We start from the raw sequence: 24,693 nt of genomic DNA, 5'->3' as shown, positions 1-24,693 counted from the left end.
TTTCTGTGGAATGCCAGTTACCTATATGTGTAGGAAGGAGTCTATTTCTGGGAACTCTAGTCTGTTCCATCTGATTTATGTCTATCTTACGACCAACACCACATGGTCTTAATTACTGTGCTTAGTAAGTCTTGAATCAGGTAGCCTAAGTCTTCCAACGTGGTTCTAGTTAGTTTTAGTGTTTTAGTTATTCCAGGGCCTTTGCATTTTCACATACGTTTTAGAATCAGCTTGTCAATTTCTACCAAAAGCCTGTGGGGATTTTGCTGGGGTCACGGAGACGACAGAAGATAGTTTGGGGAGAATGGAAGTCTTAAGATTAGGTCTTCTGGGGCTTCCCTGGTGGCGCAGTGGTTTACAGTCCACCTGCCGATGCAGGGGACATGGGTTCGTGCCCCGGTCGGGGAGGATCCCACATGCCGCGGAGCGGCTGGGCCCGTGAGCCATGGCCGCTGAGCCTGTGCGTCCGGAGCCTGTGCTCCGCAACCGGAGAGGCCACAACAGTGAGAGGCCCGCATACAGGAAAAAAAAAAAAAAAAAAAAAAAAAAGATTAGGTCTTCTGAATCCACAGATGTGGTTATCTCTATTTAGGTTCTTTTAGCAATGTTTTATAGTTGTCAGTGTAAAGATCACGCAATACTTGAAAATGTTATCCCCAAGTATTTCAAGTTTTTTATGCCATCGTAAACACAATTGAGAATTTTCATTTACAGTTGCTTCTAGCACGTAGAAATGCAAGTGGGTTTTGCATACTGACCTTGTATCCCACGACCCTGATAAACTCACTCAGTAGTTATTAAATAGCTCTTCTACTGATTCCTCTAGATTTTTTCATGTGCATGATCATGTCACCTATAAATATAAGGCAGTTCTTCTTCTTCCTTTCTGGTGCTTCTGCATTTTCTTTCTTTTTCTTGCCTGCCTTTGCTGGCTAGGCGCCCCAGCAGCCTGCGAGGAGAAGTGAGCACGAACAGCCTTGCTTTGCTCTGTATTTGGGGCAGAGGTGGGAGGAGCATTCAGTGCTTTGCATCCATCACCACGGCAGCTGTACAGGAGGTGTGTATATGCCCTCTACCTGGTTGAGGAAGTTCTCCTCCATCACTAGTTCGCTGACTTTCTGTCATGAACAGGTGTTGAATTCTATCAAATGCTTTTCCTGCATTCACTAAGATGATTGTATGGTTTTTCTCCTTTATTCTGTTAATACGGTGAATTACACTAATAGGTTTTTCAAATGTTGACGTTAACCTTGCATTCCAGGGATAAATGCCACTTGGTCATAAAATATTATCCTTTTACATAAGTTGGATTTACTTTTTGCCAGTATTTTGATAATGGTTTGGGGGTAATGTTCATGAAAAGCAGTGATCTGCAGTCTTCTTGAAATGTCCTTGTCTAGTTTTGGTGTCAGGGTCATGCTAGCCTCATCGAATGAGTTGAGAAGTGATCCCTCTCCCTTTATTTTCTACAAGTCTGTAGGGCTGTTATTATTTCTTCCTTAAATATTTGATGATATTCACCAGGACCTGAAGTTTATACGTTTTTTTTTTTTAAGAGGGTGTATGTAGCCTTGAATGCGTGGCTAAGGAGGCTAGTAGCATTTATGGTTTTTAAAAAATTAATTAATTATTTCCGGCTGCATCCAGTCTTCGCTGCTGCACGTGGGCTTTCTCTAGTTGTGGCGAGTGGGGGCTACTCTTCATTGCGGTGCCCTTCTCATCACGGTGGCTTCTCTTGTTGCAGAGCACGGGCTCTAGGTGCGCGGGCTTCAGTAGTTGTGGCTCAAGAGCTCTTGAGCACAGGCTAAGTAGTTGTGGCGCACAGGCTTCGTTGCTCCGTGGCATGTGCGATCTTCCCAGACCAGGGCTCGAACCCGTGTCCACTGCATTGGCAGGCGGATTCTTAACCACTGCGCCACTAGGGAAGTCCCAAATCTATAGGTTTCTGATTATGAGTTCACCTTATTTAAATAACTATATGGCCATTTCTTACGTCAGTTTTGGTCATCTGTATCTTCCAAGAAATTGGCACACTTCAGGCAGGTTGTCAAATCCGTGGGCAGAGTTCATCGTCGTCTTCTACTTGAAGATCTATAGAGTCTGTAGTGATGGCCTCTCTTTGTACCCGGTTTTGGCAATGTTTGCCTTCTCTTTTCTTTCTTGCTTAGTACAGCCAGAGGTTTATAAATACTTTTGTGGCATCATTAATTCTATTTTTTGTCCATTTTATATGTCAATGATTTCTGCTCTTACCTTCATTCTCCTTCTGTCTACTTTGGGCTTAGTTGGTTTTCCTCTTTCTAGCTTCTCAAGGTAGCAGCTTGTATCACTGGCTTGAGAACTTCCTTCGCATCCAAGACAACACTTAAGCTGCAAAGCCGTAAGTCTCCAAACGCTGCTTTAGCTGCATCCCACAAATTCTGGCATGTTGTGTTTTTATTATGATTCCAAATAGTTTCGAATTGTCCTTGTAATTTCTCATTTGATCCAGGGTTTATGTAGAAGTATACAGTTTAATTTCCAAATAACTGAGAATTCTCCGATATTTTTGTGGTTGCTGGTTACTGATTTCCAATTAAATTGCACTGTGGTCAGAGAACTTACTCTGCAGTGCATTTGAGGCCCGTTTCACAGCCCAGCCTGTGGCCCATCCTGATGAAGACTCCACATTCTCTGACGAGGATGTCTGTCCTGCAGCTGTTTGGGCTCCACCCGTGTTCGTCAGGTTGAGCTGGCTGGGGTGATGATGTTCAGGTGTCCACCCTGCCTGTGGCAGGGTTTCCTGGGTCCACCCGCTACCTAGAGGTGTGCAGTCTACTTGGTGAATAGTAGATTCCCCCTTTCCTTTCAGCTTTGTCACTTTTTGCTCTATGTCTTCTGTTTCGGTCTGTTTAGTTTTGGCCGTGCTGTGCGGCACATGGGATCTTAGTTCTCTGACCAGGGATGGAACCCGTGCCCGCTGCAGTGGAAGCGTACTGTCTTAACCACTGGACCGCCAGGGAAGTCCCTGCTCTGTGTCTTTTGAAGAATTCAGGGGCACACACACTGAGGGTCTCTCTATGTCCTGTAGATGAAGTGATGCCCTCACTAGGATGCAACGCCCTTCTCTACCTTCGGTGGTTTTCCTTCTCTGAAGTCCACTTTGTCTTACAGTAACATCTAACCATGACTCCAAATCTGCTTTAAAAATCCAAATTTCCCCTTCTTTTGCCTAAGAGCATCTGTGCATTACCAAATCTGCCTAGAAGCAGAAACCATCCTCACTGAGGACCGAGGAGAACAAAATGCACCAGTCCTTTCCCACCACCTGTCCCAAAGCAAGGTGCTCACTACACCTGTGTGCACCCCTGCCCCAGGACGCCCCCCACCACTCACTACAGAGCAAAGTAAAATGCCAAGGACACCGCTTAGGTTAGAATAAAAAGCCTGGTTTGGTACAAACTTGCTGCACAAAAGCGGGTCTAACTCAATCAGCACCAGCTTCCAACTCTTAAGTCGGGTGCTGTAGGCCAGAGGATGGGGTGTTAACAGGTGAATAAAACAAGGCACGGTAGGTAACCCCACCACCGTTCCTTCACTCAGTGTCCCTTCTGTCAGAAGGGACTGAGGTCGGGGCTGGACCTCAAGGGTCTGGATTTCTACATCCCCCATCAGAACCACAGGACCACAGAGCACTTCTCTGAAGCAGGGGAGGTGGGACCTGCTGGCCCTGGGAGTGAGGGCAACTTCCACAGGCAGACACAGCAGCAGCAAAAGTGGCTTCAATTATGCAGCCTTCCTTTCTCCCCCAGCTTCCCCGGGGGGAGCCCGCTGTCCTGGTGCTGGTCACCTGGTTCAGGTACTCGGAGGGGAACAGGTAACCCCCTGGGAGGAACAGGCATTTACTGCCGAGCATTCACGTACATGGAAGCATTTCTTTCCTGGGAGCAGAAGAGAAAAACTACCCCCAAAACATACCATGTACCCAAATTCAATGGATGAAATCTTGGCCTGTACGATGGACCAAAGTCCCCAGAAGAAATGGGACGCAAGGGCAAACCTGTAATTACAAAAGCAGGAAATGCACATGAGATGTGTGGGACCAGTTGGAGGACCGATTACATCATTTCCTGCCAGATGGACGTTCTAACTCATCTGGGTGCAAACTGTCTGCCTTGGCCGACCCAGTGGGACAATATTCCACGGCAACAGAGCAGCAGGAGCCCACAGCCGTCCTCTCCCCACCGCTGGCCAGTGACCTTGCAGGTGCGAACACCCCGACTCCCTGTCCCTGGAACACTCGCAGGACCCACCCGGAGGCCTCAGTGGCCGCTGCTGGTGAAGCGTGGGTCACACAGGGAGAGAAACCCTCTGGCACGCGTGTGAGCACACAGCCTTGGCGGCCCCTACCCCACCAGCAACAGGTGGAGGAAAGCGCGGGCCTCCGGACAGCCTGCTGCCATCCCCCATGCCCCTCTCCCCCGGAAGTGAATCAGGAGGAGGGTGTGGCCAGGTCCCCACCTCTAGGCTGTGCCACGTTCCTCTTCACTGCGAATCCAAGTTCTTCTCAAAACGATAAAGATAAAGCTCTAATTCAGGAACGAGGGCTTCGGTGCTGCCCTTACCAGACCTGATTCTGCTTCTCTTCATCCCTGACCCACTAGATCCCCTGGTGCTACCCTTTCTGTCTGGGTCTCCTCCACCTCCGCTTTCCTATTTCCATCTGATCAAGAACCAGGGAGGGAAGCTCTCTTCTGCAGGCGGAGCCGAGGGGCCACCAGGGTGGCCTCAGCTCAATGAGAGGACTGTGGACAGTTCCGAGGACACGAAGGAGGTGCTCTATGCTGAGGGAGGAGGGCCACAGCCACTCAAACCGTCACTGTTAACAAATAATCTCATGGAAGACCCCAAAGATTAGGAATAACTCAGGCCTCCTGACCAAAGAGATGAGTGAGTGTGAGAACACAGTGATCTAGACCTTTGCGGAATCTGGAGCTTTCTCAGCCCTGCTTTGACAGCTGTTGAGAAAACAGATTTTTAATTCTTTTCTAGGAGAACCATGTTACTCGGTGGCACCCAGCTCTCCAGGAGCACGAGTGAGAAGAGTGTGCAGGCCCTGGCGGCAGCGGCTGTGCAGCAGAGTCCGCGGCGGGGATGACAGTTCGGAACGGCACCCTCGCTCCCTGACCTAGTGCACAGACCCTGCTCTCCTCACTGGCTGTGTGCTGAAATCTGGGGGATCCGAACACACTCGGCCACATGGACAAGAACCAAATGTTCTGTTTTTGACAACGTACAAGACCTCGAGATGTATGGTCGTGAGGGAGCTCCTAAAATACTCCTGTTTGCAAGGAGGCATCCCAAGTACGCGCTATAAAGAGGGAAGCTATCGTTACAAACCGACAAAGGAAAAAAATTACCTATTGACTTCAAGCAACATTTCTTCTTCTATAACGGACTTTTCTTCATTACTGAGGTTTTCAAATTCATTTTGGAATGCAGCCAAGTAATTGGAAATGAAATGGAGCTTAAAAAAAAAGCAATGACATTAGGATCAATGATGGTTAAAAACAGGTGATGTCAATGCTGTCACGAAGTGCACACGTCAAGCGTGACTCTTCCGGACGTCAGCAAAGCCCGCCACCCTGCTCTGCCCAGGGGCGTGGTCCAGGGAGCTCACCCACCCGGCTGGGTTCACCGGGTTACAGTCAGAGAACTAATGGACTCGATGCCATACTGTCGGCAAGACCACTACTGCTTCTGCAGAAAGTAATTTAGGTAGAGTTGTTCCTTCTAACTCACACTCCTGTCTTCCACTGACCGCAAAGCAGGGTCAGCCTACTCCACACCTCCCCAGCCTGGCTGCTGCTCCGCGCAGCGCTGGCACGAGGCACCAGGGCACCCGGATGCTCGTCGGCAGATGCTGCCTCAGGGCAGGCGCCGGACCAGGCACTGTGAAGGGGCCTTCCACCCCTAAGATGCTGTGATGATGTCCACACTTATGTCCATAAACTGGCAGTGTCTGATTCTGGTTTGGAGAAGACAGTTTACCCTAAGGTTCTACCAGGCTCACGTTGAGTCTACACATGAATTAGGATTTATGAGAGCCCTTGTTCTTCACTATTTCATACCATATCAAAAGGCAGCAGAACACAGCCAACCTCGGCTTGTTTGCTTTTGTAAAGAAGAAGACAGCCATCAGTCTTTCTCCCTGTTAGAACCCTTGCTACCTGGTTACCCGGCTGGAAGGCGCTCCCCACCCTTTCCCTGGGTCGCCTCTTCCATCTTCCTGCTCTGAAGTCGGCTCTCTTACACTACGCCCCCTCCTCCACCAGAAGGCATCATTCAAGATCAAGCACTGTCCTAGGCAGGGGGCCGTAGATTCTGAAGTAAACCTGGCACAAAAAAGATGACTGCTGATACCTATTAAATTCTGTGTAACAGGCACACTCCCCACGACAACAAAATAATTTTTGCAGATGAGAAAACTGAGGCACAGAAATAGTACGTTACAACCAGCAGTGGCAGATCTGGGATTGAAATCCAGGCCCATTAGTTTTTAGAACCCATGCTTGAACCACCACCCTAGATGGTTTAATTTCTTGGAGACCCTAAACGCTGAAGGTGGCAAATGAAGATGGAAAATCTGAAGAGACTGAAACCCTAAGAAAGTGGTAATTAATGACCCTCCCTCCCCCAAAAGTTCTAGGCCCAGATGGTTTTATGGGCAAAATCTACCAAACTTTCAAACAACACCATCTTAGATAAATTTGTTCCAGAAAATAAAAAGGGACACTCAACTCATTTTGTAAGACTAGTATAATTTTTATTCCAAAAGCAGGTATGAATACTTTTTTAAATGAACATTAAAGTCCTGTTTCACATATATGCATAGATGTAAATCTCCTAAAATAAGAAATTGCCTAACTGGATCCAACAGAGCATTACAAAACAACGTTAACTCATTCAAATAGTTTATTTCAGGAATTTCAGTATTGCTTAACATTTTAAAACACTTCAATGGATTAAAGACAGAAAAGCGTGAGATTACCTCAGTAGCTACAGACAGGGTATCTGACAGAGACCAACACTTGCACGTGATTTTAAAACCTCAGAAAACAGGAGTGGAGCTTCTTTACATTTCCATTGCTGTGCAGTGTCGGGGGTTACACAGCTCTGCCGCCTTCCACTAAAATGAAATCTGTCTTCTTACTGAAAATCTCCCCTCACTGGTTTGAGAGTTCTCATCTCTGGAGCTGCCTGCCCAGTGTTTATAAAAGTCTAATTTCTTTTCAGCATGGCAGGAACCTGAAGCCTGCTGTGTTCTCCTCCCCGGGGTCAACAGCCCCACGTTCTCCCACCCTTCCTACCCACATAGCTTGAACTTGAGGTCCAAAACCGTCCCGGTCACTCTGCTCTGGACACGCTCAAGGTCATCAGGTCTGCCTGAAAATAAGGCCAGAAGAGAGCAGCCCAGGTCTGGCCACACGGCAAGGCTGTATTTGAACGGCTGCCCCCGAGCATGGCCACCTGCTGGAGACTCTCCCCATGCCCAACTCAGGCAGGTGCTCGAGAAACCTCTCCTGAGTGAGCTACTGCAGCAACTGACTGCATCCGTCCTCACCCCCGGCCCCTGGGAAACGTTCTGACCAGGCGGGGATCCCGGGAGAAGGGATGTCGGGCGGCAGGGCCGCCCAGTGCAGGCGGAGCTGCTGCCCTGCAAGGCTGGCAGAGGTGGGCGCAGTGCCCCTCTCCCCAGCCTGCTAGCTTCTGCAACACTACGTACTCATCCTCAACCCAAGGCTTCGGCAGAGGCTGAAGAATGGAATAGAGGGCTTCCTGGGGAGAGATTCCCACAGGACTGATTCTCCAGTCACTGGAGTCGCATAACCCAGGACAGGAAAGGGGTCTGTGAACACTGCAACAGCTACTGAACCACGGTGCCCACAAGGCTACTTCTGCCTGCACAGAGTGAAACAAACGGAGGAAAGTCAGTGATCCCCAAAAGAAGGCTAGAGAGCAGGAGGGAGGCTGGGCTTTGGGAAAACACTAGAAGGAATCACAAAGGAGGCTGTGCTCCTCTCTGACTGGACGCAGTTTACCTCTGGCACAGGGATTTAAAAAGGCTGGACTCAAATACTGAGTCTGTATCTTGACACAAAATAACATTTTAAAGCAAAAGGACCTGCTTAACCAACTCCATGGTTTTAAAAGGGCATCTTTAAAAGTGAAGCTGTACTCATCTCTGACTGGGTAAAGCTGAGGTATGTGATTTACTTCTCAGTAAGTGCACTGAATACAAACACGAGTCTCCTACCTGTTGCTTCCTGGTGGGATACTTCAGGATGTTTGCTCTGAAAAGAGGGTACTTTTCGTAATTATAATCGTACATCCATTCACAGAAATGATTCCCAATGTCGAATCCCCTGAAAAAGAGCGAGAGGCACAGAAAATGAGGCAGCAGCCCCGCTGCGAGCGCCCCCGGGACCCCGGGGTCCCGAAAGCATGAATGCTTCAGTGACGGGACAGACCAAAGCACCCTGGCCCACTGTCTGGAGCAACCGCTCAGGAGTGTCGTCCTGCGGTCAGTGCTTTGGTGAAGCCAACGAAAGGCCAAGTTCTGGATTCTGAGGACCTGGCCCCTGCTCCCACTGACGCAGCTGAGAACAGGCTGCGCTGCCCCACGCGGCCATTGCGGCCGCTGGGACACAGAGTGCTGGCCTCCAGGGAGGAAACTTCCAACTCAGGATGGTATCGTGACCTACCTTCTCCTTCGTTCCGCACACATACAGAATACTGAAATAAAAACATGTGACTTTACCTGTAGTTGTAACTGCTGTATTCAAAGTCGATGAGCATCAGTTTCTGGTTTTCAGAATTCTCCCTGCCTTCCAGCAATAAGATATTACCTGCAAAAAGGTTTGGATGACACGACCTTTGCTCTGGGCACGTTCTGTCATCGAAGGCGCAGCTCTCCAACCGCAGGGCCCAGGGTGGTTCTGATCCTGTAAGGGCATCCTGACCACGTGGCGAGCGGACGTGGCCGAGTCACGGGACGGGGGGACAGGGTGCCAGGAGCAGCACTGACCTGGGAGGCCTGGCCCGAGAGCCCTGCTGCCAGCACCCCAAGAGCAGCGTGGCCTGGGCTCCCCCCCATTTCCACACGGGGGCAAGAAGGGAAAGGTCTGCTCGGCACCCCGGAGCTCTGGCACCCCCAGCAGCCCCGAGGCGGGCGGGGCTGTGGCCCCCAGCTGGGAAGCTGGGCCCTGGTGTCCACACAGGCCCCACTGCTTTGCCCCCAAGGAGGAGAGCACAGACAGTGCTCCCACGACCATATTTCTTTCCCTTAAGGCTGAATTCTGGGCAGAAGGGGCTTGGCTGCCAGACTGGCCCCCCAGGCACACGCTCGGAGAGGCCCACGCTCTACCCAACGTGCTGCATCTCTCACGGTGGCGCTGGCGGGTGGGCTCTGCTGAGCCAGGTTCAAGGCTTTTCGGCACACATCGTCCGTTTCCGGGAGCCATTGATAGGAGAACCGGGGCCAGACCCAGTGTCCAGCTCCCGCCCCCTCCACGCTCTCCCCGTGTTGCCGTGGCCGGCGGGGGCCTCCCTCAGCCCGTCAGCGACCTCTGGGCCGTTCACCATCACCCGTTACACACACGAGGCTGCTTGACCCGACTTGCCCAGCAATCATCAGCTAATTAGTAACAGGTATTCTGGCTCAAACTAACGTCTCACTGATGACAAGTCTTCACCAGGGACTGTTCTCCAAATTAAAAACAAGCCGTAGAGCCTGGAAAGGGCCCGAGGGTGGACCTCAGCCAGCTGCGCTGGGCAGGATGAGGACAGCAAGGCAAAGCCAGGCGCCATGGCAGTATCAGGGGGAGGTGCCCGGCCGGATGGGGCCTCTGACGAAACTGTTATGTTTGAAATAACACTGGGTAGAGTCTGGTTACAGTAAGGGGTACATGGGAGTGCAATTTTTTAAAGCAGAGAAACCCGAAGTCATTAGAAGCATGTGAGCCAACCCTGAGAGAGAAGGGGGCCCTGGCCAGCGTGCTGGGCTGCAGGGGCAGAAGGCAAGCGCCCCCAGACTGGCCGAGGAGCCATCTTCCTCTTTGATGCCTTTCGGACTGACAAAGCCAACTGACATGTTTACCGAAAGGAGTTAAACACTGAACAAATACGTGACTTCGTGTATCCCAGCTCTCGGTTTAGTGGATATTCTCATATTTTTTCTTACAGAAATGGGATGATATCCTACACGTTTTTCTAAAACTCGCTTTTTCTCCTCTTGATGTAGCCTGGAGATTTTTCTGTTGGTTTGTATAAAACTCGACCTCACTCTTAATAGTCACACAACACTTCGTGCACGGCCGTGCCATAATTCCGTGCACCTAACCCTCTCTTCATGGGCACCTGGCATTTATCACACACACTGGAGGGAATCTTCTCAGTAGACACACGAGCCCCACCTTCAGCATAACAGGCAGCAATTCTTACCTTCCTGACAGTCATTGTGACAAAACACGACTGGAGATGGAGTGGATTCAAGTAATGATCTGGAAAAGGAAGGTTTTGCTGTTACTTCTCACCCTTTCAGCTCCCTCCCGTGGCAGGACCTCTGCACACGCTCTCCCCACTCCGGGGGGCCCTCCTCGGAGCCCTCTGACCTCGGACCCCAGGCAGAGCCCTCTGTGTCAGTCTGTTTTGACCTCTGGTTTCCTTCACAGCTCTCATCACAACCTGACATTTTTTTATTTACTTATTTTCTCTCTCTCCTAACAAAAGAGAAGCTCCTTGCAGACTGTCTTGGTCACATCTCCTCAGAACCAATCCTGATGCTGGCTCAGCAGACACTCAAATATGTGAGTAGTTAAAGGTGGAAATGCTGACACTCAGGCGATGGATGAAGGCTAGAAGCCTGCGTGCCCCCCGCACCCTGGAGACACCAGCGTAGCCTCTACTCAGAAACCAGTGTCAAGCTTCTTACTCCATCCCCCGCTAGCTTGGGCTGATCTGTTCCCCTCATCGGCTGACACTCGCTGGCCCGCCCCCATGGTTCTTGTTTTTTTTTTTTTTGGCAGTACGTGGGCCTCTCACTGTTGTGGCCTCTCCCGTTGCGGAGCACAGGCTCCGGACGCGCAGGCTCAGCAGCCATGGCTCACGGGCCCAGCCGCTCCGCGGCATGTGGGATCCTCCCAGACCGGGGCACGAACCTGCGTCCCCTGCATCGGTAGGCAGACTCCCAACCACTGCACTACCAGGGAAGCCCCTTGTTTTTCGTTTTTGTTTCAGAAAAAACCTACCGCCCTAGTCACTGACCAGGACTAGAATTCTGGAATTTTACTTCCTCCGTGAAGTAAAACTTTTTATAGTTTTACATATAAAACTGTAAAACTGTAAAACGTTTACAGTTTTACATATAAAACTGTAATTCCAGATGACAGAATTAATCTGTTTAAACTTATCCCACAAAACCAATGTAAAAGAGGAGAGGTGATGCCACTCATATAAAACTGTAATTCCAGATGATAGAATTAATCTGTCTAAACTCATCCCACGAAACACCAAGCCTCAGGTGATGCTTCCTAACGTTCACTGAAAGCAGGCGTGGTGACTAAGAACATTTACATTTCTGGACAGATGCACTTTTACTAAGTTAGGAAATGGAAGCAAACACTCACCTCAGGTTTTCTAGTTCCAAAGGCAGGTTGTAACTGAGGAATTTGTGGAGCTGCTTAACTTTGGATTCCCCAGTAAATTTAATTCTCAGCACTTGATTCAGGTATCTTGCAAAAGAAGGGAACAAAGGATCAGTGCTCAATTCACCTAGCTTGCTTTTGGGGCTCTAGTTCAATGTAACCATGCAAAACCCGCAGGGCCCCTGACCCCAGACGGAGAGGAGGGAAAAGGGCCTGGGGTTCAGTACACTCTAGGATGTGGATTTTCTGCCCATCTAGCCTGTTCAGGAGCATTTCTGCAAACAGTCTGCTTTCCTGGTTCAGGAATTGATTTTTACACTCAAGAACAATTTATTCATGAGACAATCATTACCAGCGGACAGCCTGTGCGCTGGTGGACCGGGGAAGGCCTCTGACCCGCACGGCAAGCAAGAGCTGCTCTGGAACCCCTGGGAGCCACCGGTGGGAAGCTAGGTGAGAGCCCAGCGGCTGATCACTTACTTTTCCATTGTTCCAAAAAGCCATTTTGGTTCCTTATTGAATGGCATTTTCATACCATGAAATCTGGCCATTTTCTCAGCTATTTCTGCAGAAATATCTGGCAAACTTAATTCTTCAGTGTCTAATCGCCGGCTCTGGAATTAAAAAGGGGAGTTAGAAGATGGCGTTCATCCAGGTAACCCTGAAGCGTGAGAGCACACAGCCCTAGAGCTAGAAGCGTCTTTCTAGGGCATCTAAGTCTCATCCAGGGCGCAAAATTCCTTCAGAACGGGCACTGTGCCCTGCAGACAGCACTACTCAGGGAGGGGCAGGCCAGCCACAAAGGGCCATTTCGCTGTGACAAAGTCCTTCTCACGCACCTATGGTCCTGCTCTCCCGTCACTCTACCCCACACTGCGGGGGGCTCCTTCCTAGGCTCAAAGCGCCGGGTCGTCAGCAGTTTATGCCGTGGCCCGCGTCCAGCTCCCCCATCGGCTCAGCCCTCCTCCCAGACACAGGGCAGGCGGTGTGGTGCTCAGAACAGCTTCCCAGCAGAAGGGGCGCCAGGCGCTCGGGGCGAGGGTTTCCCACTCCTGCCCTCGGGGCAGCTCAGCACCCAGCCTGGCCCAGAGCAGGCTCTCAGGGCAAAGCCGACCAGGGACAGGTGTGGCAGGGGGCTTCCTCCGTCTTCTGCTAGTGCAGCCTGCGGCCACACTCGTCCTGGCTGCGCTTTCACGGCCACCCACGGGAGCACCTCTTATCTTTTCCAAACCAACCACTTCCCTACCGAAACCCAAAGAGAGATTTTTCTGAGAATCCGAAGCCATACAGCACAGGAGTTAAGAGTGAGTGTCCCCAAGTTAGAGAAACCCCAGCTCAAATTCTGGGTTTAACACTCATTTCAACGCTATGTGGCCAAGGGTGTACTTTTATACCTCTGTGCCTCGTTCTCTGGGTTCTGTAAAATGGGAACCAGGACATCAAGTCCCCGACAGGGAGCTCTGAACTAAAGCAGACGCTGCAGGTCAAGGCCCCGGGCCAGCACCCAGCCATGGAAGTCTCAAAGGATGGCAGGTGCCTTGTGATCGGAGCTGAGAGCTCCCTGAAAGCATCAGGCTCAATCCTCCCCTCAACCCCAGACTCTCCCAAGTTATCAAGTCGCGACAAGGACAGGGAACTCGGCGTCTAGCGGCGGGACGCCAAGCACTCCTCGAGGCAGCTGGCGGAGCTTTCATTCGGCTGTTAAAGAAGGCCCGTAACTGGTTTGGCAACGGGGACAATTTAAAGCTAACGTGCTCTAACGTGAACAAATCTTGGAATCCAAGCTCTTTTCCCAGCACAAAGAGATATGAGACTGACTACCATTCTCAGAGGTCACTGCTCTCGTGTGTCTGCTGGAGGACAGCCATGGGAACAGGTGAGATGAACTTCATCTCACCCCATTCAGCGGTCAAGGGTAAACCTGGAAATAACACACGCTGACAGGCTGAGGCAAATGGAGTCGCTGTTTCTGGCGGCAGAAACAGTTGAACCCTGGCAGTTTCATATGGTTCAACCTAGCATTTTAAAATAATTTTTAAAAAATCTTTACTATGTTATGTAGTAAACGTGTACACGAGTAGAGAACTTTAAAACTTTAAAAGAAGAACAGGGACTTCCCTGGCGGTCCAATGGTTAAAACTTCACCTTCCAATGCAGGGGGTGTGGGTTCGATCCTGGTGGGGAGATAGGGAGCCAAAAAACCAAAACATAAAACAGAAGCAACATTGTAACAAATTTAATAAAGATTAAAAAAAAAAGTTAAAAAAAAAATTACAAAAAACAAAAAGAACAGGAGAACAGTAACTATTCCATAGACATAACCACCTATGTGCCCTGATCTCAAGGAGCTGTGTTTCCCCTCGAGACGTTTCCATTATTCTAAGTTGTGTTCACTGGTCCTCTACCTTTTCTAAAACGGGAAGTTTTATCACATGTGTATTTATTTATTTTTTAAATTTATTTATTTATTTTTTTGTAGTACATGGGCCTCTCACTGTGGTGGCCTCTCCCATTGCAGAGCACAGGCTCCGGATGCGCAGGCCCAGCGGCCATGGCTCACGGGCCTAGCCGCTCCGCAGCATGTGGGATCTTCCCGGACTGGGGCACGAACCCGTGTCTCCTGCATCGGCAGATGGACTCTCAACCACTGCGCCACCAGGGAAGCCCCTTTTTAAAATTTTTTTTTTAGGTAAGTAGTGGATTTATTTAGAGAGAAACACACTCCACAGACAGAGTGTGGGCCATCGCAGAAGGTGAGAGCGGCCCACGTGTGTATTTATTAAACAATTTGTATCTTGCTTTTTACTGGGCTTTATACGAATGCTATGATACCGTTTGTAGCCTTCTGCAATTTGGTTTTATCGACATTATGTTTTTTAAGATGGATCCACGTTGGCACTTATAACCATACGAAGTGTTTTGTATTTCCAAAATTCTAATACTTTGCTATCTCATTTGATTCTCATGCTAGACAGATGTTACTGTCTTTAATGGGAAAACTATAAATAAAACTATAAACTACAGGGATTTCCCGGGTGGTGCAGTGGTTAAGAATCCGCCTGCCAATGCAGGAGACACGGGTTGGAGTCCTGGTCCGGGAAGATCCCACGTGCCGCGGAGCAACTAAGCCTGTGCGCCACAACTACAGAGCCTGCACTCTCGAGCCCGTGAGCCACAAATGCTGAGCCCGTGTGCCACAACTACTGAAGCCCATGAGCCTAGAGCCCATGCTCCGCAACGAGAAGCCCCCGCAATGAGAAGCCCACACACCGCTATGAAGAGTAGCCCCTGCTCACTGTGACTAGAGAAAGCCCGTGCACGCAACAAAGAGACAACGCAGCCAAAAATAAATAAATAAATTTATATTAAAAACAAAAAAACCTACAGCCAGGCGCCAGGGAAAAGACTGAAAGGACTCTTCCATATAGGGATGTACATCCATTCCTTCAAACACGCCCCAGGCTGGCAGCTGGCACACACGGCACCACGTGTGAATGAGAAGTGGGCACCACGCCCCCTCCAGCCCCCGCTGGACGCAGGCCTGGCGAGCAGAGCACCCTGTCGGCCAGGTGTCCTTGTGCTCTGCACCGCCTGCACGACTGTACCGGGCGGCCCTGCACACCGAGGCCTCTCATGGCCAAGACATCACATGAGGCAAGACATGAAGGCAGCAGCCCCTAGCCCTTAGGGAGCTCACAGAGCTCAAGAAGGGGTGCCCTTCCACGAGCGAAAACACAGGCCAGCAAGGCTCGGCATCTCCACCCAAACGAGCCGGTCACGAGGCCCAGACCTGCCCCACACTCAACTTTATAGGGAACTCTTGAGGCTTAAAGCCCTCTTCGGGGTTCGGGGCTCAGGGCACAGGGCACGGGGCACAGGGCGGGGGCTATGCACACAGAACTCTAAACAAGGCACACTGGCGGATGCTAGGGCAACACTAACAATGCCTCAGCACAGCAGGGAAGGGCAAACAGTCCTGCAAACAGAGGATGTGAGCAAGGCCTTGAAATGTGAAGGAACTTGACAGGCACATGAGGGCAGGGGAGACCCTAAAGTGAGGGGGGGGGCAGTGGGAGACAAGGGAAAGAGCAGTGGTGGCGCCCGCAGGGCAAAGACCAGACACGTGGCACAGTGCGGGCAGGGCCATGTCCTGCAGCAGGTTCTATAACCAAGGCCCGGAAGTTGTTAGGTTTCACAAACAGGCCTCCTCGGAGATTCTGGGGGTCCGGTCCCAGACCAGCACAGTAAAGCGACCGCAACAAAGCGAGTCACGTGAATTTTTTGGTTTCCTAGCGTGTCCAAAAGTAATGTTTACACTACACTTCCGTCTATTAAGTGGCAATAACATTATGTCTCAAAAAACAATGTACAGGGGCTTCCCTGGTGGTGCAGTGGTTGAGAGTCCGCCTGCCGATGCAGGGGACACGGGTTCGTGCCCCGGTCCGGGAGGATCCCACATGCCGCGGAGCGGCTGGGCCCGTGAGCCATGGCCACTGAGCCTGCGCGTCCGGAGCTTGTGCTCCGCAACGGGAGAGGCCACAACAGTGAGAGGCCCAAATACAGCAAAAAAATAAATAAATAAGTAAAAATTAAAAAAAAATAAAAATAAAAAACAATGTACATACCTTAATTACAAAATATCTTATTGCTCAGAAATGCTAACCATTGTCTGACAATGCAGGGCCACCACAGACCTTCTATTTGTAAAAACCCAGCATCTGCGAAGCTCAGTTAAACAAGGTCTGCCTGCATGGTTCTGAATGGATGAACGTATCTTTGCAGGAAAGACAGAGGTTTTGATGTAAATTCAAGAGAAATTTTGTTTTTCTTTACTTCTGTGATAACATAGGCCACATTTACTATTTCGGACCACAGCGCCTCGGGCTCCTGCACTGACGGTGACGAGACAGACTCTGTCTTCTCGCTGTGGCTCCCATCACCTGACCAGCCTTCCGCACATCTTACCGGGATAAACTGCTCCAGGCGGCCTTGGGGGAAGATGCCAAAGAGCTTTGGCCCCAGCGACCTCTCTGCAAGGATGGCAAACATAACGCTCTCCAGAACCATGGCCTCGGCGCCCTGAAACAGATGGCAACACACAGCCGGTTAGTGAGTGTGGACCACGAGCCAGGCATCGGCAGTCCTTTCACACGAGCCGTTTCACCCACTCCCACAGCAACCCTGAGGGCGCATCATCATCATTATTATTTTTACCAACTGTTGTTTTTATTACCACTGTCCCCACTTTAAATACGAAGAAACAGATCTGTAAACCTCAGGATCCATGCTGGCAAACAACACACTATATTGATGAGATTTAAAATTCAAGTTGAATTTAGGTCACTGGTTCCAAAAATAGAACAGTATCAATATTTTATCGCTTCTATTTATTTTAAAACTCATATGAGTCTCACCCTTGGCATCTTATCAAAGGTCACAACAAGTCCATCCATTCTGGTGACAGTTGATCTGCTTTTCGGTCGAGAGTGCCCAGGGAAAGAAAATGGTTCAAAGGGCCCTCTGCCCATGAAACTGGCCTGCGGGGTCCCCCACGGGGTGCGGGGCCCATGCCAAAGTGCACCCTAGCACAGGGCGCTCAAGGTTTCGGTTTTCTGCTCTTATCCCCAGTCTCCTCTGTCGTTTAACATTTGTCTTCTTGTCTACACCTCTTTGACGCTCCTACGTTCCGCCTTTAGTTACTCCTAATAACGAAGTGGGATCTAGAGCCATTCTGCCTTCAAAATCCACCTTTTGGTCTCAGTTCAAATCCACTCCTTAGTCCTCTTCCCTTAAGCAGGAAATTACAGCTTAAGAGTTTCCATCGGTTGGGGCGAAGGGCGGGAAGGAGCCCTGTGCCCAAGCGTCTTGAGGAGCTTCTATGGCGATGTGTCGGGAGGGGCACCAGGTGTGGTCTGGAAACACTCTCAGGTGATTCTAGGTCACCCCTTGTTCAGAAAGGGGCCGTGGGGACAGGATCTCAGAGAAACACTGCTCAATAAAACAGAGCTCTTTACAATACACTCATTTTACCAAAATGGATGGAGAGACTTAGCAGGACAAACTCATCAGGCAGGGACATGATTCTAAAGTTGGCGAGAAGAAAACAAAAAGGAAAAAAGAAAAGCTACTTCCAAAGGACATGGGGCCACATTAAAGTAAAAAGTAATTCAGTCACTTTTACATTTTGGGGAGAATGGGTTTGTTGGTAATCCATCCACCATCTTGTATAATCTCCACAATTATGATCTAACCATCATCACCTTGTGAGGCCCAATCTCTATTCACTAATTTGCAGTTCTGTACATATGACTGCTATGAACTGGACTGTGTCCTCCCAAAATTCAGAGGTTGAAGCCCTCACTGCCAGTGCGATGCTATTTGGAGATGGGGCCTTTGGGAGGTGATGGATTTAGGTGAAGCCACGAGGGTGGAGCCCTGACGGGGTCAGTATCCCTATAAGAGGAGTCCCCAGAGAGCCTGCCCTCTCTCCCTCTCTCTGTCTCTGCCTCCCTCTCCGCCACGTGAGGACACAGGCAGAAGACGGCATCTATAAGCCAGGAAGGGGCCGTCACCAGAACCTGGCTGTGTCGGCACCCTGCCCTTGGACCTCCAGCCTCCAGAACTATGAAGAATAAACCCAGGTGGCTTTTTCTGGCAGCCCGAGCAGACTAAGACAACGACAATCCAGACACAGCACTGATCTATCTAGTTAATGGATTTTAGGAGGATTCGACCAGACGGGTTTTATTTCTTAAACGCTTAGAGAATGAGAACGAATTCCTAACAGCTCTACTGAGCTGACAAAATGTTTTCTCTCACTCACCTGACCTCACAGCAAACCTAGGCAGGAGGTACGGTCAGTGCTGGCCCCATTTACCTCAACTCCGGCCTCAGAGACACCCCACGGGAAGCGAACCCTCTGCTGCCGCCCGCCCGAGCGATCGGAGGCTGGCATCGTGGACGAGGAGGTGCAGGGCTCGGCCCAGACCAGGCCACCTGCGGGCAGTGGCTCTTGGCAGCCCCTTGCCCTCTGTACAGTCTCCCACCTCAAAACTCCAACCCACTCCCCAACTGTTTCCAAAGAGTAGAATCGGGATCTCCTCTGTCCTATGGAGCCAGGATTTTGCCAGGATTAAAAATTTGGTTTTTCAACCTTTTTCTGTGTAGAGTGACTAAGCTGGAGGGCACTGGGGTTGGCATATGTAAGACACACATGTGCAGCCAATCCGAAATAGCCCTTTACGTCTGAAATGTCTAGTTCTAGACACAGATTTAACCCACAGTATGACTTCAGGAAGTGTGCGTGGTGTCCACGCAGTGCAAAGTCTGCTGGGAGCTGACTTCACACGTGGCACCATCACTGGTACCGGGGCCGAAGCCACACTGTCCAGGATCCTCCAGAGCAGGGTCCACCCGGTGCCAGGATGGTGGAGAGAAGATGGAAAGAGACTTAAAGAACTTTCCCATTCTCTTCAGCACTGCTCTGCACACTGTGAACAAGAAACACCTTTGTTCTTCTGTGATACTGCAGTTCAATATTTATTCACAGTAGGGAGAAGGGGTGGTGGTGTGTGGAGGGAAGAATTTGGAGAGGAAGGAAATGAAAGAAAATGCCAAGTCACAAGCAAGAAGGATGGGTAGGTTACGAAGGACAGCAGGTATCCTCAGGTCTCAAAACCCTCAAGGAAAGCGAGCTCAGTGAAGGACAGGCGCAAGGGCGTGACCCGGTCCCACTGCCTGCAGCACCCGGGCTCGGCCCCCACCATCCACCCACGGCTGGTCCTGCTTTGTCAGGAGAGCAGCTCAATACCTCAACTTGAAACGAATCACGATGGCTTCAGAAATACTCATTCATATATTCACCCCCCCCAAATATAACTTGGACATATACTCTGTACCCGGCATGTGCTAAGCCCCAGGGAAACAATAAGAACAAGACACACGTGGCTGCTGCCCGGACAGAGCCTGCGTTCCAGGGACAGAAACGGCCGGAAACGAGCAGGGCCATTGGCAGACCGGGGCAGCTCAGACAAGGAGCAGAGGGTATCCTGATGGAGCGTGATGGGGTGGCCACCCCCAAGCAGATACGGTGACCCTGACGGGGGCAAAGCAAGGCCTGGGAGGGGCCGATGCACGGAGCAGAGGAACCGAGGAAGAAGAGGACCGAATCAGCCCGGAGAAGCTGCTGGGGCTGCCGCGGGGTCTGGGCCAGATACAAAGCCCTCGGCGTACGGCCAGCGTTAAAGCTAACGAACTGGCCGAAGAGGCGCAGCACAGAGCCCGAGGACGCCCAGCACCTATAGCAATGTTTCCAACCGACTGTGCCTACAGCAAGAAACCCACTTTACACGGCAACCTAACACCCCCTGATGTAGCCGGGTCAGCAGGAGGGGAACCGGGGCAGCCGGCAGTGCGGGAGGCGACGATGCCTGCTGTCAGGACGGGCGACAGCATGTCCTGTGTCAGACGCTGTGGAGACAGCGAACAGGGGGCAGAGGAAAGTGGGCCCTGGATTTGGCAACACAGAAGTTGTCGGTGACAGAACCAAGAGTGGCTCTGGGAGCAACGGGGACAGGGTCAGACGGAGACCCGGGCAGAGCGGGCAGAAGAGGGGGAGGGGCTGGGGTGGGGGGCTGGGGGAGGGTTAGACTGACTTCTCAATTCATCTGTGTGGTTTTCCTCCTTTAAAAAGTCCAGCAATAATATCGAGATTATGACCCTCCTGAGAAGATGTAACAGCATTTCTCTGGTGGGGAGGGGAGGCCAAAGAGCAAAGAAGGTGAGACACACACAGCGCAGGCCAGGGAGGTGAGCCCACCAAACTCGCTGGCCCCCTCCTGCGGCTTAGCACCACAAACGGGAATGGAGCCAGGCCTCCCGCTGGAGGAGACCGGCCATTCAAAGAGGCTCAAGGAACACAAACCACCTTCCCCATTCTGACAGCCAACTGCCCACCTTCTGACACAGAGGATCAAAAACAAAATCACAGCACCTACTACTGTTGCCTGCTGGGCCCCGAGCAGAGATCCAGCCGGCGCAGGAGGAGGAGGTGGTGTGGCAGTGACGCGTGGGTCCCCGGCGGCGAGGGCACGTCGGACTAATGAGAGGGAGGGACAGAAGAGTGTGCACAAGCAGCGGGATCCCGCCCTGAGTTTAGAATCTCATAAGAACAGGCAGACGTTAACACGTAATATGGAAACTTACAGTCACGGAAAGTGCAAAGGTGAGGCACTTGGTGCTGTAGGAGCACGAATGGAGGAGCAAACCTAGATGAGAGAGCAGGAAGGGGCTCCCTGTGGAAGGAACCTGGGAGCCGAGATCCCAATTGTAAGTAGCAGTTGGGGGGAGTGGTGCGGATTGAAGAGCAGAGCATTCCAGCCAGAAGCAGCAGCATCTGCAAAGGCCCCGTGGCAGGAAGGAAACCACACAGCTTAGGGTCACACGGCTGGAGAGCAGGGAAGCGGGAGGGCGTTGTGAGATGAGACCAGGAAGCTCGGTGGGGGTCAGGCTGCCGGGACCTGGCAGGATAAAGCCCACCTAACCGGGACCAGGGCAGAGAGCCACCACCAAAGGATTGTAAGCAAGAGGCTGATGCGATCGGATGAGCAGTTCAAAAGCTGGCTCTGGCAAAGACGAAGGGATGGTCTGCAGGAAATAAGAGTGGAAGCGGAAGCCCAGGGAGGAGCTGGTGGCAGCTTGGACTAGGCAGGTGCACAGTCCAGATAGAGAGAAAGTAGACAGAGCCAAGATATGGTTCAAAGGAAAACCACCAACAGACTTGTGGATGGGACATGGGGGTGAGGGGACAAGGGTACAGAAGGTGACTCCCTGCTTCCCGGCCGGCCCAGAAAGGCCAGATTTAGATTTTGCTGTTTGGAGGGGTGGGGAGAGTCTGGGTTCGGTCTTGGACCTGGTGAGACACCCCAGGAGACGGGTAGCAGCTAGTGTTACTTCCAAGCAGGGCTGTGGGCTGGAGGAGCTGCAGACCCTTGGCCCCTAGGAGAAACGCAAGGACCAGCTTTGGATCAGGTGGCCTGGTAAGGCGGGGGGTGGAAATAGGGCCTCAGGCCTGGGGACTCCGAGTACTTAAGACAATCACAGACTGAGCCCACAAAGGAGGCAAGGAGGGGTGCAGGAAACGAGGGGCCTTTACTTCGTGTCCCTGTGTCCTGGCCGCCTTCGCTGCTAAGAAGTCCAGATAAAACGAGAGCTGGAAACACACTTCAGATTTAGCGTCGTGGAGGTCCTAGTGACCCGACAGCTTCAACTCCCAGGAAGGACGAAAGTCTACACACAAAGGGCCCAGGAGGCTGAAGACAGAACGTCAGTCACCTCCCACTGACAGCTTCTCAGTCAGCGTCACCCCAGAGAGCACACATTCCAGATCCTCTAGACCACGGTCTCCGGAGCAGGGCCCATGCAAAACATCCACGGAACCGCGAGGAGAGAACAGCAGCGCTTTTATTCCTTTATATGCTCTCACCTCTTCTACATTTCTATTTCTCGATCACTTTAATAATTCGTATACAACTAGTAAAACCAGTGTATTTACGTGTGTCGATATTACGGGGTGCGTGGTGTGTATGCTACACGCGCACACCCACACACTCCCCCCGTTATACACAAACCTCCACACACCAGGGGAGTGTGCTCAGAAGTTGTTCACTCCCTGGAGTGTGGAGATCACGACTCCAGACACCCCACCTCTGAGCCTCAAAGAGGGGGCAGGTGCTCTGGACCTCGAGCTCTTCTGAATATACGCATTTCTGAGTGAAATCTCGTATTTAGGAAGAAGCCTTCGGGAGCCGGGCACCACGCAGAGGGAAAAACACTCCTGCCCGCCCCGGGGAAGGGCAGCCACTGAGACACCTGGGCAGCGACAGATGCCCCGGGGGAGGGCAGCCACTGAGACACCTGGGCAGCGACAGACTGCCTCCACTTCAGAGTATCACGCACGCAGGTCACCCCAAGCCGCCACCTCCTAGCACCCCAAATGCTGTTCAGATCACCCTAAAGGCACCAAGTGCACTCCCTACACCCTTAGTAGGAAATGGAACACAGACTGTTCGCTGGGTCTCACTGTGGCAGCTCCCAGTACCCCCAGAGCCCCTCCTCTGGGACACACAGCAGGACTCCAGGGCAGGAAGGGGCACTGCCAGAGCAGGGGGGCAAGGCTGCCCACCACCAGCTCACACCTCACACAAATGCAGAACGGACTGAATTACTTACTTGAAATTCATTGTCTTTCTGAGCTTGTTCGGATCCCTCCTTATTACAGGACCGCTACGAATGAGAAAAAGCAAACACTTCCAGTGAGATGGGGAACACTGAGCAGACACTAACTTTGCAACCATCAGAACAGTCACGGTTTACAAAACATCACAGATCTTTAGCGAGTGTTTCTCAGCGCAGTCTAAATGCACCACCAGTGTCCCACACTAGGACCAACACCTGAGGAAGCACTTCATTTCTTTACGAGAAAAGGGATGTGCTGTCGAGACCACACAGCTGTGAGTCTCACCACCATCCCGAGTACCTTTTCACAATTTCATTGCTGGAGGAAAGTCAGTGGAGGCTGCTCTCCCAATCAGGCCTCCTCAAGATAAACACTGGGCTGGCTTATCTTGTTTAGCCAGGTGGGTCTTTTGAGGCAACGCCAGCCCCAGGAGGGTGCTGTCCTGCAAGGGCAGGGGGCGCACATGGGCTCGCGGCCGCCGAGGTCAGCACAGGGTGGACGAGGGTGCCCTGTGTGGGCAGGAAGCCTGGCACCCAGTCTGCGCGGCCAAGTCTGATCATCAGGGCACCACTAGCTCAGTGTGGAGTCTTCCTCCACCCGAGAGAGGCCTGTGCCAGTTTAATAAAGGCCCAAACTTATTTCGTATGCTAACGTATTGAGAGATACTTTCATCGCTCTCCTCAATGAAATTGCAAATTATTGGTAACCAGGATCGAGTCAATAACACACCTCAACCACGAACTACCATAAGCAACTCTCTGGCCACATCCTTTCTTCATGGCAGATCTTATCTTTTAAAAGCAACCCCCCACCCCAAGTGCTTTAAAAACCTTCAAACGTGTCCTGTCAAAATTTTATACTCAAATACTGCCCCTAGAAAGATGTTATTTGTTAAAATTAAACTAAGTCTGCTTACGTCAGACACAGAAGCCCATAAAGGAAGCTCTTTAAAAATGTTAAGGTAAAAGATTCTTGAACATCCCAGGAAAAACATACCTTTCCATTCCACAGCTTTATCAAAAATACCTGTACCAAGGGTAGAAAGTGTGGACAGGAAAAAAAATGCCACGTTAAGCACCACCAGCTACTCTAGCATCATTCAAAACACCTAAGCGGTTTAAAGCGACAGCTCCCATCCATCATACAAGGAAATGACATCCCACAGACATTTAATGTTTTGTATAAACAGTACATGTTCTAGTTTACTCGATATAAAAGTAAACAAAATGAATATCCACGTTCATATGAAGTTATCTGCAAAAGATCTGCACTTAGACATACTCAATAATATCTTTAACACACAGTTAAGTACACTTTGTACAAAGTACAGAAAGTACAAATGGGGGATATATGATATTTTCATTTGTGTAATCTGCATTTCTCTGATGAAAAGATGCTACAGGTTAAATCCCGTTACAATGAAAGCTACAAAATGAAAATACTACAGAAATACTTTTAGACTCTTGCTGATGGCTTGACGTAGGGTGTGATAAAAACCCTCGGGAGGAGTACCTAGGTACCATGAAAGCGCCACTCCTTCCTTACCTCCAAAATACCCTCCTGACCGCACCACGGGCGGCCACAGACCTACCCCTTAGCTGCTCCCTCCCAGCGGCCTACAAGTTCCTAGTGAATAGGGACTCCATGTTTTCTTTATTGTTGGTCTCCCCAGCAAGCCCTGGTGCTCACTACACTTTGTGGCCTGCACAACTAAATAAACACTCCTGCGCTGGGAAGCTCAAGGAGCAACCAAGGGCGATGGGCAGACTTACA

At 50.9% G+C, this 24,693-nt stretch overlaps 1 protein-coding gene across 4 annotated transcripts in view; it reads right to left on the bottom strand.

The window, feature by feature from the left end:
• Window positions 1-24,693, bottom strand: part of CHKA (choline kinase alpha) — a 63,216-nt gene that overhangs the window by 3,309 nt on the left and 35,214 nt on the right. The window contains exons 3-11 of one of the 4 annotated variants that reach the window (XM_079928637.1): window positions 22,914-22,967; window positions 16,650-16,763; window positions 12,165-12,298; window positions 11,667-11,771; window positions 10,483-10,541; window positions 8,801-8,888; window positions 8,297-8,405; window positions 5,400-5,506; window positions 3,958-4,039 (exon numbers count right to left, since the gene is read on the bottom strand). In XM_079928637.1, coding sequence (XP_079784763.1) covers window positions 3,958-4,039; window positions 5,400-5,506; window positions 8,297-8,405; window positions 8,801-8,888; window positions 10,483-10,541; window positions 11,667-11,771; window positions 12,165-12,298; window positions 16,650-16,763; window positions 22,914-22,967 — 852 coding nt within the window. Of the gene's footprint in view, window positions 1-3,957; window positions 4,040-5,399; window positions 5,507-6,221; window positions 7,942-8,296; window positions 8,406-8,800; window positions 8,889-10,482; window positions 10,542-11,666; window positions 11,772-12,164; window positions 12,299-16,649; window positions 16,764-22,913; window positions 22,968-24,693 lie in introns of those variants that run through there. The other 3 variants (XM_079928638.1, XM_079928635.1, XM_079928636.1) reach the window with 3 other exon arrangements.

This window comes from Stenella coeruleoalba (assembly GCF_951394435.1).
Source record: "Stenella coeruleoalba genome assembly, chromosome: 8".
NCBI classification, from domain to species: Eukaryota; Metazoa; Chordata; class Mammalia; order Artiodactyla; family Delphinidae; genus Stenella; species Stenella coeruleoalba.
This window is presented reverse-complemented; position numbering and strand designations above follow the sequence as displayed.